General features: G+C 39.3%; 3 protein-coding genes across 3 annotated transcripts in view; 1 reads left to right on the forward strand and 2 right to left on the reverse strand.

Moving 5' to 3' along the window:
• NF1 (neurofibromin 1) overlaps positions 1 to 17,697 on the forward strand; it is a 171,086-nt gene that overhangs the window by 98,470 nt on the left and 54,919 nt on the right. The window lies entirely within an intron of this gene.
• On the reverse strand, positions 7,923 to 10,401 carry OMG (oligodendrocyte myelin glycoprotein). The gene is made up of 2 exons (XM_024195429.2): positions 10,324 to 10,401; positions 7,923 to 9,555 (listed from the first exon to the last, which is right to left on the reverse strand). Exon 2 carries the CDS (start codon positions 9,547 to 9,549, stop codon positions 8,200 to 8,202), a length of 1,350 nt encoding a protein of 449 aa, XP_024051197.2. The 5' UTR covers positions 9,550 to 9,555; positions 10,324 to 10,401; the 3' UTR covers positions 7,923 to 8,199.
• EVI2B (ecotropic viral integration site 2B) lies at positions 13,643 to 16,699 on the reverse strand. The gene is made up of 2 exons (XM_026656643.2): positions 16,617 to 16,699; positions 13,643 to 15,182 (listed from the first exon to the last, which is right to left on the reverse strand). The coding sequence occupies exon 2, from the start codon at positions 14,911 to 14,913 to the stop codon at positions 13,966 to 13,968; it is 948 nt and encodes a 315-aa protein (XP_026512428.1). The 5' UTR covers positions 14,914 to 15,182; positions 16,617 to 16,699; the 3' UTR covers positions 13,643 to 13,965.

The raw sequence follows: 17,697 nt of genomic DNA on the forward strand, positions 1-17,697 counted from the left end.
GCATTACTGCACTTTGATCGGCCTCCAGAAATGTCCCATAATCCCCTTAAGTCAAGTGGCAACTCTTGTCATTGTTTTGGAATCGGCTGTAGGAATGCGGGTATCCCCTTTCAAAGCTCCGTTTCTGACATCCGGCATGCTTATCTGCTCGTGGACAAAGCAAGCCTTTAGTGTGGAATGTTGCTTGCTGTGAGTGTGAGAGAGAGAGGCGAGGGGGAGGGGTGGTTTGAACTTACAAGACAACATGCTGACACACTTTTAGCACCCCAAAAACCCACTCTCTCCCCCCACATACACACAACACACTCCCTGTCACACTCCACCCCACCCCTGCATTTGAAAAGTATGTTGCAGCCACTTCAGCTGGGATAGCTACCACAATACACTGCTCTTTGTGGCGTTGCAAGAGCTGCTAATGTGGCCACGCCAATGCACTTGCAGCTGAGTGTGTAAACACTCCGCAGCGTTTCCCCTGCTGCGGTCTCCGAAGGCTGCTTTAACTCCCAGCGCTCTACATCTGCAAGTGTAGCCATGCCCTCAGTGTCTCGGACATGGCTGAAGAAATGTGATTTAGAAAGAATAAGGCTGAGTGTGTGAACGTTCTGTAGAACAATATAAATAAGTATTTACCTACATACCTGTTGGATTATAATGGCTCTAGAAGAAATATGGGATCTGCTCTGTCCACACTTGAATGAACGGTTTCACTTTTCTATTCCTGTAAAACTGTATTAAAGTGTTGAAAAGCTAAGATTCAAATATTAATAGAAATATTAAAGATGAATATGTGCTACAGATAGGCAAGGGTGGGTGGAAGTGTTTTGCAGATGACAGCTTAATTTTGTTAATTTCCTTTTTGCAGTGCTTGGATTGAGGAATTAATACAGACTGAAGACATTTTTTTCCCTCATGAAAGTTCGTGCTTGAGAGCACTGTCTAATGTCAGGCACTGTACTGGTTATTTCGTTGTATAGTTGTACTAAAAAAAGTAATACCTGATTGGTGACTTATCTAGTGTTATAGTCCTGGTTGTGACTTTTAGCTCCTTATCTAAGCCCTGTCTCATGATATAAAGGCATTTATGTTAGGCCAAGTCCCCCCTCTCCCAACAAAGGCTATTAAACCTATTTGGAAGAGGCAGCCAAATTTTGTGGGTAATTAGGCGGTGCGGTATAAATTCAGAATGGTGTACTCCCCACGTTACACTGTGGAATGCACATGGATGTCAAGAGGAGGTTTGCAGGGAAGTTGAGGGGAGAACATGGGCTGTATGTAATAAATGGAGAGCGCTCCTGCCAACAAAGCACTGTTCGCTTTTCGCCGGCAAAACTTTTGTCGTTCGGGGGTGTGTGTGTGTGTGTGTGTGTGTGTTTTTTAACACCCCTGAACGACAAAAGTTTTGCTAACAAAGTGCCAGTGTAGACATAGCCTTTCTCTTCCCCATCCTTTTTTCTGTTTCTCATCTCCTCTGTCCTTTCTCTGAATTTTTCCCCCTGAGGCAACTCCTAATTCCCAACCCAGTGTGCTTCATTCCCCCCTACTCCCGTTGTATTTACTAAAAAATGATCAGTGATTAAACAATGAATATTGACTCTGAAGTGTTAACATTGCTCTTAAAAGCTGGCACTCTAAATGGATTAATTGGGGACATGGGAGTTCATACCTATGAGTCAGGCAGTCCATGGACTCAGGCAGTGCATTGATTATACTGTTAGCCTTTGGAAGGTTATCTCGACAGCTCTGAGGGCTAGAAGCTTTTTTAATTTAATCGTAGATTCCAGAAAATCTGAAATTGTGGTGCAGGCCAAACACAACTCGCAGTCCATATGTTTAACACTCCTACACTATGGAGATAGATTTTGCAGGGTTGTTTGTTTTTCGTTTTAAGTGTCTCTGAGACAATAATGGTTTGTCATAAATTTTGGGTAAAATTTTTCCAAAGCACTGTTTTCAAAAGTGATTTAGGAGCTTATGTCCTGTTGTCCTTCAGTAGAATTTGGTCTCCTAAGTAATATTTAAAATTTTTAATCCTTTGTCTATTACAATTGCTAATTTTCAGCTGGTTTTGTCTAAAGTGTCAGCCTGGCAATACTAGTATATATAGTTGCAAGCTGTAACTACTGCGTAACAATGAAAAGAGTTGCTGCTAAAGATGAGCAATTAATATGCACAAACTGACATAGTGCTTAAGTACTGAAATGAAATTAAGTTTAAAAAATCCAAAATTGTTAGCATATGCATGGAAGAAACTAATATTAAAACATTTTATGCACACAGGGAGATGATGCTGTATTGTGTTTTATAAGTATTCTGAAAAATTTTACACCCGATGAAGAACATTTTCTTAGGAGTGATTTGGATGGAATGATTTTACCATTTAAAGAAAAGCAAAAACTGATTGATTCCATTGTGTCCACACCCAGAAGAGTCAAATTGAAACATTGGTTTTGTCAGGGCTTTGTGATGTTTGTGTGTAACCATGGCAACAAGTGATTTAAAAAAAAAAAGCATGAAAATATATTTGTAATCAAAGAATGGAATGAAAGCAAATACAGTACTGAACAAAATCTGAAGCTAGTGCATGTAATCCTGTGTATTTGCATTCATGTTAATTTATTTCTTTATTTTCTTTACATTTATCTTGAATGCAAATGACTTGCTGTTAGAGCAGGGAGTAAGTAGGCAAATGTGTTATCCATTATGAATTCTAGTTGCTCAGCAACAGTGCTGGCAGAGCCTTATGATTCAGCCTGCTTTACTGCAAGCAGCCTATTGACCAGAGGACCTCTTAACTTATCCCTAGTGTAGGTAAGTTTTTAAGACAGAAGGCTGGTCCTAAGATTTGGGGAGATTTTTTTTTGCAATAACGTGAAGGGGGGGCTGCATACTGTTCCCTTTCCACCTATGATTTGATTCTCTACTGCCACATATTCACGACTGCTTCAGATTACCTCTTAGCTGTGACTAATTGCTAATATTGTTGCCACCCACTCCTCACCTGCCTGAGCCCCTGTCCCTCTGCATGAAGAGGAAACCACAAAATGCCAGATGAAAACACAGGTGGCCAGTTTCCATCTCCAGCCTTATTTCCGATATGGTAACCAGATAGCAGCCCATCGTGTATGCAGTAATTACCTGCCCTAACCAAGTTTTTGGTTGTCCTGGACATGCTGGACAAGAGGATTTTTCCCTAGACTGCATTTAGCATTTACTGAACATGAACTAAGTGTTCTTTGCACACACACTTAGAGCATTTCAGAGTTGCTGCCATGATTCATTCTGTCACACCCAACAGAACTTGACATGATTAAATGAATTGTGCAGCAAGAGCGAGTTTACTGTCTATGTAGTGTAGGAGAATGTTTCTGATTGCAGCCGAGGTGTGTCCAGTTGTTGGCCAAATAGGGCCCGTTTCCCCCCGGAGCTTACCTAATTACACCAAGGAGGCACGGAGAGACATAAAGACAGGTACCAGGTTCTTTATTTGTCAGTCAGCTGAGAGGGCGCTCCTCGGCTCGTGCCAGAAGAGACACACCTTACATGGGCGACATAGGCCCTTTTTATAATCAGTAACAAACAACTCAGTTCTCATCCTTTTTACGTCATTATGCTGACCAATAGATAACAGGTTACACAGAATACATATTATTTTGGGGAAGGGGATACAAGAGACATCTGTTGCGGATACATTTGTCATTTTGAAGGGAGAACACGGTACGTTCCTTGACCCTTTGCACTAAATACCTTGGGGATATATGGGAAAACAGCTACAAACTAACTATCTCTCTGTTCCCTCCTTATCTCTATTATTTCTGCTAGTGTGAGTGAAACTGCAGCCATCTGCTAGAAACACTGACCAATACATTTCTACTTTAACATGTAAGCAGTTAGCACAGAAGTAGATGAGAGTTCACAAGATGGAGTCTGGGGGTTTCAGATAGGCCCAAAGCAAAAGAGTTTCATCAACACTTTGGCCTTCCGCTCTCCCGAGTTACCTGGTAGCTATGCCTAGTGGATCCCAACACAGTCATTTCGCCTTATTCTGTGACCTCTGTCATATCTCACAAGCTAAGCAGGTTTTGACTAGTATATGTGAAGGGGAGAGTTCCAAGAAATACCTGATTCAGGAAGTGGTGGATGGTTGGTGTCTCTCTTTCTCTCACTTTCCCCCCCTCCTGGTACTAAGCTAATGCATCAGCATGCTTGGGGTCACTGTGCTGCTGGCAGTGCCATTTATTAAATGTCCTGGCCAGTGGCATGGAATACACCTGATGATTGTGAGTAGATTTGAGGTAAAATTTTCATCAAAGCCAATTGACACCAGTGGATAAATCTGTTACATCAGACTCAATGGCAGATAGGAAGGGTTGGGTTTGCCTATCATGAGACGCTTCTGTTGGCCCTGATTTTATGCGGTCATTGAAGTTACATGGTAAGCTCTTAAGGCAGAGGTGGGCAGTCCTGCCTGGCCCCTGAGCTCCTGGCCCGGGAGGCTAGCCCCGGGCCCCTCCTCCACAGCTCCCCCTCCCCTGCAACCACAGGGCCGGGGGGTTGGATAAGGGGCAGGGGGTCCCCAGGGGCAGTCGGGGGACAGGGAGCAGGGGGCGCTTCGGGGTGGGAGGCGGGTAATGGGGCAGGTGGATAGGGCAGAGGTTCGGGGGGGGCATGGGATGGGGAATGGGGGGGTTAGATAGTGGGTGGGGTCCCGGGAGGGGGCGGGAAGGGGACAAGGAGCGGGGGGGAAGGGTTGGATGAGTGGGGAGTTCTGAGGGGGGCAGTTGGGGCGGGAGGTGGGAGAGGCCGGATGGGGGCGGGGCCAGGCTGTTTGGGGAGGCACAGCCTTCCCTACCCAGCCCTCCATACAGTTTCGCACCCCGATGTGGCCCTAGGGGCAAAAAGTTTGCCCACCCCTGTCTCAAGGGCTAGTATTGTTTACATTTCAACTTGAGTAATTACATTCTTTTTACCGAAAATCTCCATACAAAAGATCAGGAAGATTGTAAGTTTTCTTTTCTTGTCCCAACTGTTACATACTCTTAGATGCTAAACAGCTGCCTAGTTGCTTAGTTTTACCCAAGAAGTAGCTGCTTTTCTGTAGTGGGTAAACATATATATTTTAGCTATCTGCAAATCTCTGTGGGCTTTGAGATCAATGGCACGATCTAATTGTAAATTAGCTTAATAACTGAAAAGGACACACAGAAAAAGTGTGTCAGGGTAACCTTTTAGGTTTGCTCTTATTTGGTCACTGCCCCAATTTTCCTCCATAACACCAGAAGTTTTAATTTTGAACTGGGTACCATGTTCAGAAAGGGATGACCTATTTGCATAGGAAAGCCAAGACTATTCAGAGATGTGATGGTACGGTCTTAACCTATCGATAGCTGTGAGGCATTTGGAGGATATATAATAGTTATGGTGAATATTTATTTTCTTCAGAGGAGCACTACCAATAACTCAATATTAAAAACTGTGTAATTGGATGTCAGTGAAATAACTGAGTTTTTTAGTCTCATCATTCAACATATACTTTGCAGTTAGATTTTAAAATACACCTCTACCCCGATATAACGCTGTCCTCGGGAGCCAAAAAAATCTTACTGCGTTATAGGTGAAACCGTGTTATATCGAACTTGCTTTGATCCGCCTGAGTGCGCAGCCCTGCCCCCCCGGAGCACTGCTTTACCGCGTTATATCCGAATTCATGTTATATCGGATTGCATTATATCGGGGTAGAGGTGTATAAGCAGTTTGCTTGCTCATCCCTTTCTGACCGTTTTTTGATCATAGAAATATTGTTCACATAGAAGAGAAGCCTTGTGAATTATGATTCCAATGGCCATGGAATTAAATTTAGAATTTACCTTTAGGGTTAGCTCTAAAGCAGAGATGGTTATTCATGAAAATTTTGCAGCCCCTCAATCTGTTGCTTTAGCATCTGGCATGGAGCATGCCCACTCACAGCAGATAGAACTCCGCTTCCTGCCAGCCTCTTCCTTTTCTACAAAGGAGACAGAGGCGGTTCTGTTTTCAGTGTGCAATCTTGATGAGGAGTTCCCCTTACCAGCCTCTCTGACAAAGGCACTGCAGATCAGTGGCTTCCAACAGTATCCTCAATTCAAGGAACTGGAATATGTCTCCTGCAGCACTTCTGAAATCCCCTCCCAGCTACTCCCTATCCCCAAGTGCCTGGCTTTCGTTTCCCACTTTATTCCCACAGTGCTCCTCTCCATTGCCTCCTTCCACTTCCCAGATAGCTAAAAGGAGGGTTGTAAATATTCTATATCCGTTGCCTAGCAGCCAAAAGGGAGTACAACATGCTGAACTTAAATTCTAGTGGGGTCCCCTGGCTTTTGCTGCACCCTCATGCTGGATCCTGTGGCACGCTGGAAATTAAGCAACTGCCTGAAATGCGTGGGCAAACATTAACAAAGGCTTGTAATAATGAAATATTAAGAGAGTGATGGTGATAAATAAAGCTAAGATTTTGTCATGGATATTTTTAGTAAAAGTCACGGACAGGTCGGAGGCAATAAAGAAAAATTAATGGAAGCCCATGACCTGTCCCTGACTTTTACTAATAATCTCTGTGACAAAATGGGGAGCTCAGCTGTGGGGTACCCACATCGCCTGCAGAGGCTGAGCAGCTGCGGGGCCACTTGGAACTCTGCTCAGAGCTCTGTGGGAGGGGGGACTGCCCCCTGGCGGCTGGGTGCTGCGGGGTACCCCACTTGGCGGCAAGGGTGCTCTGCAGGTGACTGGGGGACACTGCTGCTCCCAGCCTCTGGGGCTGAATTCACGGAGGTCGCTGGAAGTCACGGATTCCATGACTTCCGCAACCTCCATGAAAAAATCATAGCCTTAGTTATAAATTCATTAAAACTCTTTTTTCAATAGTTTTTCTCTGTATTTCGCATTGCTGCAGACCTTCAGTAGGATATAGCAAGTACCTTTGCTGCACAGTTTAGCTCTACTCTGCAGCAGAGTACATGGAACCATGCATGTAAGTATAACTCTGCTCAGTAGTGTGCAGAATATAATACTCATGCTAAATTATGAGCTCATCCCCTTGAGAAAAGGAAGTGGGCACATAAAACAAAATTGATTAGACAGTTCCTCTTAAATTTCGTGCCTTCTTGGCCTTGATGGCTCTCAAAACACAAGGGTTTGTCTCAATGACAAATAAGTACATTCTACTATTTAATTAGTCGATCATCATATATTTACTGTAATTGACATACGCTGTATAATCTTGCATAGGTAAATTTGCTTGCAATTCATTTTGCAGATCAAAATTAGTATGAAGGTACATCATGACCCAGTCATGTAATGATTTTCCTTTAAGTACAATGGAGTAAGTGGCTTTAGTTTGCTAGAGATGTGCTTGAAATAAATTTTAAAGAATTACATTTAGCAATCACTTTTTTATTTATAGTGCTTGTTATCCAAGAATTTCATAGTAGGTCTATATTATCCCCTTTTTACAATCTGGGGAATTGAAGGCACAGAGATGTGAAGTGACTTGCCCAAGGTCTGTCAGTGGGAGAGCCAGGAAGAGAAACCATTCCTTTGACACTCATTTCTCCTTTTGAAAAACCAGACCATGCTGCCTTCCTTGGTGTTTTTTCCCAGTCCAGTAGATACCAAAATAATTTATTATTTTTAATTCCTGAATTTAAAACTGTGGGTCGTCATTCATATTAAAATATCTTTCATACTTATGAAGTAAACATAGACATATACATGACAACCATATTTCCACAAATAATAACTTTGTTTAGTGAAACAGGTTTAATTTACTTTATTTCCCCTCACCCTCTTTTGCATTTCATTTTAACTTAGAGGATCATAACAGCCGTATTACAAGAATCACTGATTGGCAAATCAAGCCAGAAAAAGCAGATATGTTACAGGCCTTTTATTTTTTCTGGATGTTTAATGATAAAACATACATAAAACCAATACATAAAATTCCGATGTTTTATTTTTGTGCAAGGAAAATTAAAAATGTAAATACAAAATAAGCACATTTCATAAAAACAAAGCATTTGATAGGTTGGTTTTACTCAATACGACATTAAAATAAGTAGGAGCTTAGTACAGAGCAGAGTCAGAATTTCAAAACTGAATTTCTTGTATTTGATTCACTCTTAGACTTGGATGGTTTTGCTCCAACTATTTCTCACTGGAGTAAATTTGTTAATTTTCAGAAGAAAATGTAAGCCCTTGGCCAATCAGAACTGCCACTGCATTAAGCATTACAACATAGAATGAATACACCTCACAAATGCTTGCTTTGGAGGGCGCATGAGTGTTAAAAATATTTGTGGTGGACTCCTCTTTCCTTAAGGTAGCAGTTGTGCTTTGTGCAGGCATTTTAGAGTAGTTTGTTAGCATTCTGCTGGTAATACTTAGGGTCATGGGAGTAGTGGATGATCCTGTTGAACTCATCATGCTTGAGTTCACATCAGTTGAATTTTTAATGTAGATAGTGTGTGTGGCTGCTGCTTCATGCGAACTAATTTTTCGAGTAGTCGGAACTTCTGGATAGAGGAGTAATGGTCTATCTGTGCTTGTAAATAATACAGTTTGGCTTAAGGTAGCACTTAATGTAACTTCATTTGCTCGAAATTGTTCACGTATTTTTGTCACTTGGATTGGGTCAGTTGCCATTGGAGAGCCATTCGTGTCTACTGCCTTTGTTCCTTTACCCCTGAGGTTAGTGTCTGTAACTGTGGGAGCAGACAAAAGTGGGGTGGCATTAATCCAAGACATAGTTTGATTGGGGCATGGAGACCCTATCACAATGGCTGCTGTTTCCTTCACCCACTTGAGCAAGTAAGGGATATTTTGCTTATCGTTGCATGACCATGGGTTGTTATAAAGTGTTATGACTTGTAGTTGAAAGAGCCGATCAAAAGCTTTGTCAGGAATATATGTGAACTTGTTGTTGTGCAGATAAATGTTTGTGAGGTGTAGCAGCCTCACCAGTGTTCCTGGAAGTATTTGTGTTAAGAAGTTGTTTGATAGATCCACCGTCTCTATGTTGTAGGGCATATTGGTTGGAACTGTCCAAAGTTTGTTGCTACTGAGATTGAGAAACTTGAGACTGCTCAATGTATTGTTGATAAGTACCGCTCTTTCTACCATATTCCTGGAAACGTCAAGCACTTTAAGATTCCACTGGTAAGCTGTATCAAGTTTCTGAAGAACTTTAATATTGTTACCCGTGGCATATATTTCCCATAGAGACTTGGGCAGATGAGCAGGAATGTTCTTGAGCCAATTATTTGAAATATCAAGGGTCCTCAAATTGGTGAACTGAGTCAGCTGATGATCAAGATCAACAAAGTGGTTAAAAGACAGATTTAAATATGTAATGTTGTCTTGAAGTTCATGTGGCAATGTAGTCAAGTTTCTGCCAGAACAGTCCACAGTTCTGTTGTTTCCTGAGCACGTACACTTAGAAGGACAAATGCACAGAACAGTGGGAATAAAAATCAGAAGGACCAGTAGACAAGGACGTGTTTTCAGTATCTGGTATTCCATTGTTGCCTGAAATTAAATATACCAAAGTGACACCCTTATAATATAGATAATATACTTAATGCATTTGTAAGGGTCATCTTTGCACTGATGACTTGCTGGAGAAATTGGGTAAAAAAAAAAAAAATCTAAAAATATCCTTTGTGGTATAGTCCTTTTTATAATTGTTTACAAAGCATCCCTCCATTTACAGGTATGTGGCAGAATGAAACTCATTTTTTCATCTCTTTCCCCCTTGAGCTCAATTGTGGGCTTTCGTTCTAAAATGAAAGTCTATTCCAAATGTTATACAATGTCTGCTTTGTTTTTTAGTGATTTCAAGCCTATATTATCTTAGGAATAATGTGCTCTTTTACACAGATGGATGAAAAAATGGCTGTCAAATGGATCTGCCTTAAAAATCTCTGCAGTAATGTAGCAATCCCACACACACACACACATGCACACTGTATTTGTCTTTAATAAGATTTGTTGAAGTTCCTCTAGATAATTTGTTACAAACTCATTTGAAACCTGAAATCCGGATTCCACATCTCTATTCCAAAATAGACATTAGTAATGTCCTTCCTTTATATAACTTTACTCCCATTCTCTAAAGCTAGCCAACATGTATATTTGAAACCTGAATTAACGTTGGAATGAAATCTAACTGTCACTGCAGCAAATTTCTGGTACATGCAATTGTTATAGACCAGTATTTTCAGTCTTATTTCCGAATCTTTAATTTTGCAGTAGGTCTTTTGCAATTAAAAACAAACCAAAAAACCCCACACTTACCACAGTCCCTTCTGCAGTATCAGTGCATCATTTCTCTGAAAGATTTATGCTTAAAGGTCGCCTTGTTGTGGAGAGTAGCTACAGTTCCTCTCTGTGGATTGTGCTTTCCTCTTCAGCTGCATCATATTGCTGTTAGCAGGGGCTCTGCAACCACCTGATCAGCACTACTTCCGAGGACTGCAGAGCTGTTGTTGGTGCTGACTCAAATTTATTGCAAGGGGTGCATGCTCAACAAAATAGACAGGTTTTTAATTGAGTTACTAAACTTCTCTATATGCATCTTTTTCAAGATGTGGCTCCATCAAAATAAAACCTGTAAGTTTGACTACATAAATAACAGCCAGTAGAATTTCTGTAGCTCAGTTTTGCTTAATTGCTGATTTTTCCCCCTAAAAGCCTATTTACAACTGCTGTTCATATCTGTTATGTTCTTGGTACCTTCATTTTAATCTACACTTTTGTAATAATGACTTTACAAATTAACTCTGGCTTCCTCTGCTTCAGCCTTAAACTATACTGCCCAAGTCTTTCGTAATACTTTCAAGTTGGAAGTATGTATAAAATTTAATTTTCCCCTGCTAAAATGAGATTGTCAGTGTATTCTATCAGCTACAGTCTAGTACTGTTTGGGATTTTTACCAATAGCCTCAGTGAGACTTTATTTAAATTTCCCTCAAACAATCAATGTACAGCTTTATGCTATCCGTTTTTAATTTGATTATATCATGCATGCATTTAAAATCCTTAATTTTTATAAAACTTTTCCTTCGGACACATTGTTTCTGGCATCTTATGTAGCTACTTTTATCTTCGCTTTTCCTCTGTCAGTGAACAAAATGTAGATGTAAAACTTAATGTTTATTGTCAATGACAATTTAAAAAAAAACCTTTGCAGTCGTTTATCTATTTTTGTATTCTGTGCTAACAATACACTCTGTGTAGCATGTACAGATGCACACTCCCTGCTCCAAAGAGCTTGCAATCTTAGAATTATAAACTGTTTCCTTTTTTGCCAAAACGTTATGGACAGCTGGTTTCAGCATCTGGCAGCTTATCCCTGTGAAACTAAATATTGAGTGTGCTAAATTCTATTCTGGATCATATATCCTCATCAAAATAGTTAATTAAGATCCAAATACAGGGTCATGTTCTGCTACCCCATTATTGATAAAAGGGCTGCTCAGGTGAAACTTAAGGCGGAATTTGGCCAGCAGAAGCTTTATTGCCAATGTTGATCCATGAGACAGAAAGAATACAGTTGAATTGAATTTCAGCTTGACTTTTCAGAGCTGGCAGTTAGAAAAACATCTTTATGTAATTCACTCAGTTTAAAAGTATTTAAGTTATTATGGGACAATAAACTTGGAATCCCAAGGCACCATATTTTACAGGAACTCCCTTTTCAGAGTAGAGCTACTTTTTAAGGAACAGACTCCCTTCTTTGACTAATTTATTTTTTCAAACTAAAGCAGCTTTTATTTAAAGGTTGAATAATTTCTTCCTAAAATCTTCGAAGAATCCACTTTATGGAAAATCTGGATCCGTAATACAGGCTGCTGGTATTTTGAGCCTCATTTTGATTAATCTTAAATATGGACTTTTCATGCTAAGTCCTATTAGGATTTCAGTTTCTTGGTTCAAATTCTTTGATCTTTAAAATGATTGCAAATGTATTCTCCAGATCTGCTTACATATAAATAAGTTTTATATTCTGCCACATACAGTTTTGCTATATAGCACACAGAAGAATTCTCTTGAGCAAGATCCATTATAAAATTCCACAAAGGTTCATCTTTGCAGAAACCGTTATTTCACCTGAAGGTTACGGCATTGTAAATGTATTCGTCAATCAATATTCTTTGTCCAAACATACAGTACATGAAAGTTAACTCTGAGGCTCATGGCATGTTGTATTAATTTAACTCTTGTGAAGGTAAATTATGTCCTTTTCATTAAGACTTGCATGTTACAGCTAAAAAATGTGTATTGTGCTCAGAGCTTTTCACAAAGTTGTTTTGCAAACTCTGGGCCTAATTCTGCAATCTTTACATGTAAAACTCCATTTGACGCCAGCTAAAATCGTAGGATTTGGTTCTCTTTAATAATATTACACTTTTACCCTATTCCTTTGAGAACTTATGCTCAGTGACGTTTGTTGCTCTCAGTTTAAAATCCATCTGAAGTCTAATTCTTTCAGTTTATTTTTATGTACCAGTAATAGACTTCCTCATTCTCTTCTTCCCCTCTTTTTGTACCACATTGCACGTTGCTCATAATTACTCCAGATGCACTTTATCTTCCTGTTACACATGCTAACATATAACCACATTACCAGGCCTTTGTACTCCTCTGAAATGAGTGGATGAAGGAATAGACCTTCATTGTATGTCTTGATCTTTAAATGTTGAATAGAGTTTAAATCAATTTTCTCTGAACTAACATTTATAAAATGTCTTAAGAAGCATAAACGCTGCAGTAGGCTTGTGCCCCAGTGATAAGTATTTGGTTTTGCTGAGCTTTTTTTAGGAAACCTACAGTCACCTCGCACTCTGCTCTGCTAAGCTACAAATAGAAAGCTCCTTTCTCTTTGTGAACGCAATGGTTCATCAAAGTTAACATTTCTTACTGTTCTAGCAAAAAATTAGAGTCCGTACACTAGTAATTTTTCTTTCGAGTGGGTGAGAGAGAAACCACTAGACTCCTTTTGAATTAATCCAGTGTGATGGATCCACGATTAGCATTGATAGGGTCTCAGTCTTTTTACTGTAAATAACTTTTCCAGGGTTAATTCTCTTACAGATGGCAATGTTTGTAATGGACCTCAAGGCTGCAAAAAACCCTGATATTATAAAAAAGACTGAAGAGATGCTGGCAACTAAACACCTGCTGGAAATAAGTTCAGTTTTTAAATGATTGGTCAGTTTAAAAAAAAAAAAAGAAAAAGGTTACTCTCCCTCTTGGATGGCTGTTATGAGGGCTAGTTGTTGAAATGCTTTGAGATACTTCATTTATGTGCTATAGAAGTGCCAAGTAGTGTACAGTAAATACACCTAAATTTATATGGAAAACATATAAGTTTGTAAGTGTGTCAAGGCACTGGAGTCTTGCTTCTAATCAGAGGTTTTGTGTTTAATCAAGTGAAAATTAGTGAATTTTAATTTCAGTACAAGTCACCGAGACGCCTTTGTATTCAAACATTTTATTAAAATTAAATGTGAAGTGTGCTGCTAAAGTGACTGTTAATTCAAGTTATACAGCCCGGAAAAGCAAACATAAAAGCTGTTTTTGTATAAAGCTGGACTCATTGCATTTTGAAAACTGTATATATGAAATTTCTTTTTCTATAGCTTTTAAAATCTGTAAATACTAGACCACCATTTAAGTACTTGGTCCCTTTTTTTCCTTTAGCTACCGTCCATACCATGTATTGAAGTGATTAGTTTCAAACAGATCAGTAGGCAGTTCCCATTTGTAAAAAGCTTATGTTTAATAAAAGCTGTAACTTCATATAGTTCTTGTCTATCTCCACTTCTCAAGTAATCATTTGCTTCAAAACACTTTTAAGAAGGATGTGAAATATGTTGCAAAGCAGGCTCCTTCAATTTATCCAGGGTCTGGTCATGCTTGTGGTGGCAGCAATGGTTAATTTACATCTTGATGGGTTAAGTCAGGAGGAGGGGGAAACTGGCTCTGTGCTTCTGATTGAAATTCAAAGGATTTGCTGATTTCGGGACCGTGATTCTCCTGGACTTCGTTAAGCCAGTCAGGTGGAGGTGGTAGATCAAGTGACTCAGGTGGGGGAAGGATTGGGTTGAGTGGAGGGTCACATACATCACTCAGTCCATCTGAAACAGGAGGTGGGGGCCCACTGATAATATTTGAAGAGGAAACCGAAATGTTGTCGGCTAATGGGCCAGAGCCTCCCTTTAGTGTATCTTGATTGGGTAAGTCAGGAGGAGGGGGAAACTGGCTCTGTGCTTCTGATTGAAATTCAAGGGATTTGCTGATTTCAGGACAGTGATTCTCCTGGACTTCGTCAGGTGGAGGTGGCAGATCAAGTGACTCAGGTGGGGGAAGGATTGGGTTGAGTGGAGGGTCGCATACATCACCCAGTCCATCTGAAACAGGAGGTGGGGGCCCATTGATAATATTTGAAGAGGAAACCGAAATGTTGTCGGCTAATGGGCCAGAGCCTCCCTTTAGTGTAGGGGTAGATTGGTTGCTCTTCTTTGTGTTGCAGCTGGGTGGCTTCTCCGGCCTTTCTTTTGATTCAGAGTTTTTAGAATCATCCAGGAGCGTGTTTTTGTTAGATTTCCATGGCAAGATAGAGAGAACTGATGTACGTTTTGTGGCCATCTCCATGTCTTTAATATTCTCCACAAGGATATCAGGTGTATCTCCATCTGCAAATGGAGAGCGACCTGCCCAGTTTGGATCAACTCGAGCTGGCTTTTTTGAGCATTTCCACAGCAGAATTATAATAATAACTATCATCATACCACACAAAATTATGCCAATTAACATTGCAGCTATCCAGCTCCCATCACTGGATTCACTTGCTTCTGTTGTAGTGGTGGTCTGAGGTGTCATGATAGCTGCTGATGGCTCTTCAGTTTTGTGTAAGATGGCAAGTTCATTTGATTGGTACAGGAACCTGGGAGCTGTATTTCCTTTATTTTTTTCAAGACTGACCGATGTTCTCCTTGATTGTGTCAGAAAAATAGTTGACGATAGGTTTGTTGGCAGCCTCTGTATCTCTGTAGAAAGTTATCTCCACAATTGTCCATAGAAGAAAATTAGGATTATATGGTTGGTGTTCATTTCCCTTCTGCTGATCATATGCAGTGTGATGTTATCTTCTGCAGTAAAAAGAGAATAAAATACAGTTAGCTTTAACTTCAGAGTTACAATATAGATTTGTTTTATAATTAAAATCTTGTTTATCTTCATTAATTTGCTTTTGACTACCAACAGTAAGATTGATGTAAAACTATGTAAATGGCAGAACTACTATTCTTTTAAAACACCATGTCTGCTTCTGTTGAAATGAATGTCAGGTTTGTGACTGACTTGAGGAGGAGCAGGGACACTTCTGACGTCATTGGTCCTAAATTTCCTCTTGTGTGGTTTTGTTTAAAAAGGGAACAGCCACAATGTTCTTTCCAAGTTGCCAAAAAAGGACTAGGAGAGAAGACTGTAAAAAAGGTCAAAGTAGTGATCTGTATGGATTGTCAAATTTCCTTGAAAAGTTCAGATCCTCACTTTTAAACAGGAAATTAAATGCAAATTAAACCACTCATTACAACAGTGATTTTGCATTGTTTAACATTTGTTAGTTACAAGTAACATCCCTAAATATAATGTACTTTCTTTTCAATACTTTTAACCTTTATCTTGGATTCTCAGTTCTCTTTATAAATTAATACTTGGAGCATATCTGTTTAAAATGATGATTTTCTGCTTCAGTTACTGGCATGGAACTAGAATTTCAACAGTAGATCATTGTTATAAATGGACTCCTGAATACATAATGTTTTTTGGAGTGAGAGGTAAAATGTTAATGTAAATTCACTTGCTGTAATGGAGTGGAGTTTTTTGCTATTACTGTTTAAAGTTCAAGCATCAGTCTAAATATGATGAGATTAATAAAGGACATATTCAGTATGCCCAATTCATCCTGCTTCTTTTGATGTATCTTCCGTATTTAAATTGCATGAAGAGAACATTTATTGGTAAATTAACGTTGAGAACTCAGTTCAGTGTGCATATTAATAAAAGCACAGATGTTTTCATGTACATGTTAGTGTTTACCAGAGCATAAACACATCCAGGCAGTAAGTTAAAACTTCTGGGAACATGTCAAAATACTGAATTAATGTTTAGACTTGCAACAGGTAAAAATATTTCACTCATTTGTGCTTACTCTGCTCTCCTTCTCTACATGTGGACTTCATCAGAGCTCAGTAAGATACTGATAAAAATTTTCACAGCTGTTAACATAAAAATTCACAGGGGAAATTCCAGGTAATCTAAAATTAACTGTTGATTAGACTTTGAACTTGGTTTTGAGAATTATTGGTTCTAATAGCAATATTTGAACAGTACGGAGAGATCTTCAGAACAATAACACATTGAAGAAAACCATTTTCTAAAACAGAATACCGTACACGAGTTATAAATTCATTACAAAATATTTTACACCATCAAGTTGCAAAATACAAGTTATTTAATGTCACATCAACAACTAGGTAGCCAAAGCAGTTAAATCTTAGCATATGAAAACTGTTACTTACCTGTACAATAATGTCTCTTGTATTAAACAGGCTTCACATACTAAGTTAACATTTTGCAGTTTCAAAACTAAAGCAGTCAGAATGGGTGTTGCACATTAAAGAGCTCTAAAAGGGTCCGCTGTTCTCACGTGGAAAGTTTTTTTGCATAGAAAGAGGAAGTTTATCAACACTTGCTGCCGGAAGTGTCAAGATTAGAGAGATGACTAAGAATTAATGTTCAAAAGTCGCATACTTGAAGACCAAATTTGGAATATGTTGTTGTGTTTTAAAAAAAAAGTGTAAATAGTCATGTTTGCAATTTTTGCGTAAGATATGCTTAGTAGTATTAATGTTTATGTGCCTGTGTCTGTAGAGAAAACATGAGCAATAGTAATTTTATGTATTAAGTAGAAGTAGATTGAGGCTAACACAATCTTATTCGTACTTTCTGTGCTTTTCTGGTGAAGTGCAACAATTATTACTGTTCAAAGAGGCTCAAATAAAAATGATTTAGATCAGAAGTTCTCAAATGGTGGTCTATGGAGAGCTGGCTGATCACATGGTGCTGGTTCCCTTCTGTATTTTCGTTTCCTGAATTGCATTAAAAGGCAGCTAAAAACACATTAAAAACTTTCCTATTACTACTGTTCCAAATAGGCGATTTTTGTGGTTGCCACACTGTGTGATGCAATTGGGAGGGGTTGTGCTCTGTGAAATCCACAGGGCTCCTTTTGATCAACGTCAGGTGCTTGAATCCTGCAAAAAATGCAGGATAGTAGCTACTATATCCTTGTAGATTAACAGAGGTTGGAGTGCCTCTCAGAAATAGAGGGGATTAGGAGCAGAGGAGTGCTGTATTTGGGTGTACAATAGTCAAATCATAGAAATAAGTTTAGACTGTATGTGCATTTTATATATTATGTGCAGAGCAGGGAGGGAACTCCTCCTTAAATATTTCTTTCATAGCAATTTAGACATCACTGACTCAAGGGGCTTTTTGAAAAAGTAATGTGCAGTATATGACATTTACATGCATGTAAAGAACTGGTGTATGGTAAAATCACTTTTTAAATGAGACTCTCCATTAGGGTTACCATACGTC

Source organism: Terrapene carolina, unplaced genomic scaffold (assembly GCF_002925995.2).
Source record: "Terrapene carolina triunguis isolate 2854851 unplaced genomic scaffold, T_m_triunguis-2.0 Scaffold231, whole genome shotgun sequence".
NCBI classification, from domain to species: domain Eukaryota; kingdom Metazoa; phylum Chordata; order Testudines; family Emydidae; genus Terrapene; species Terrapene triunguis.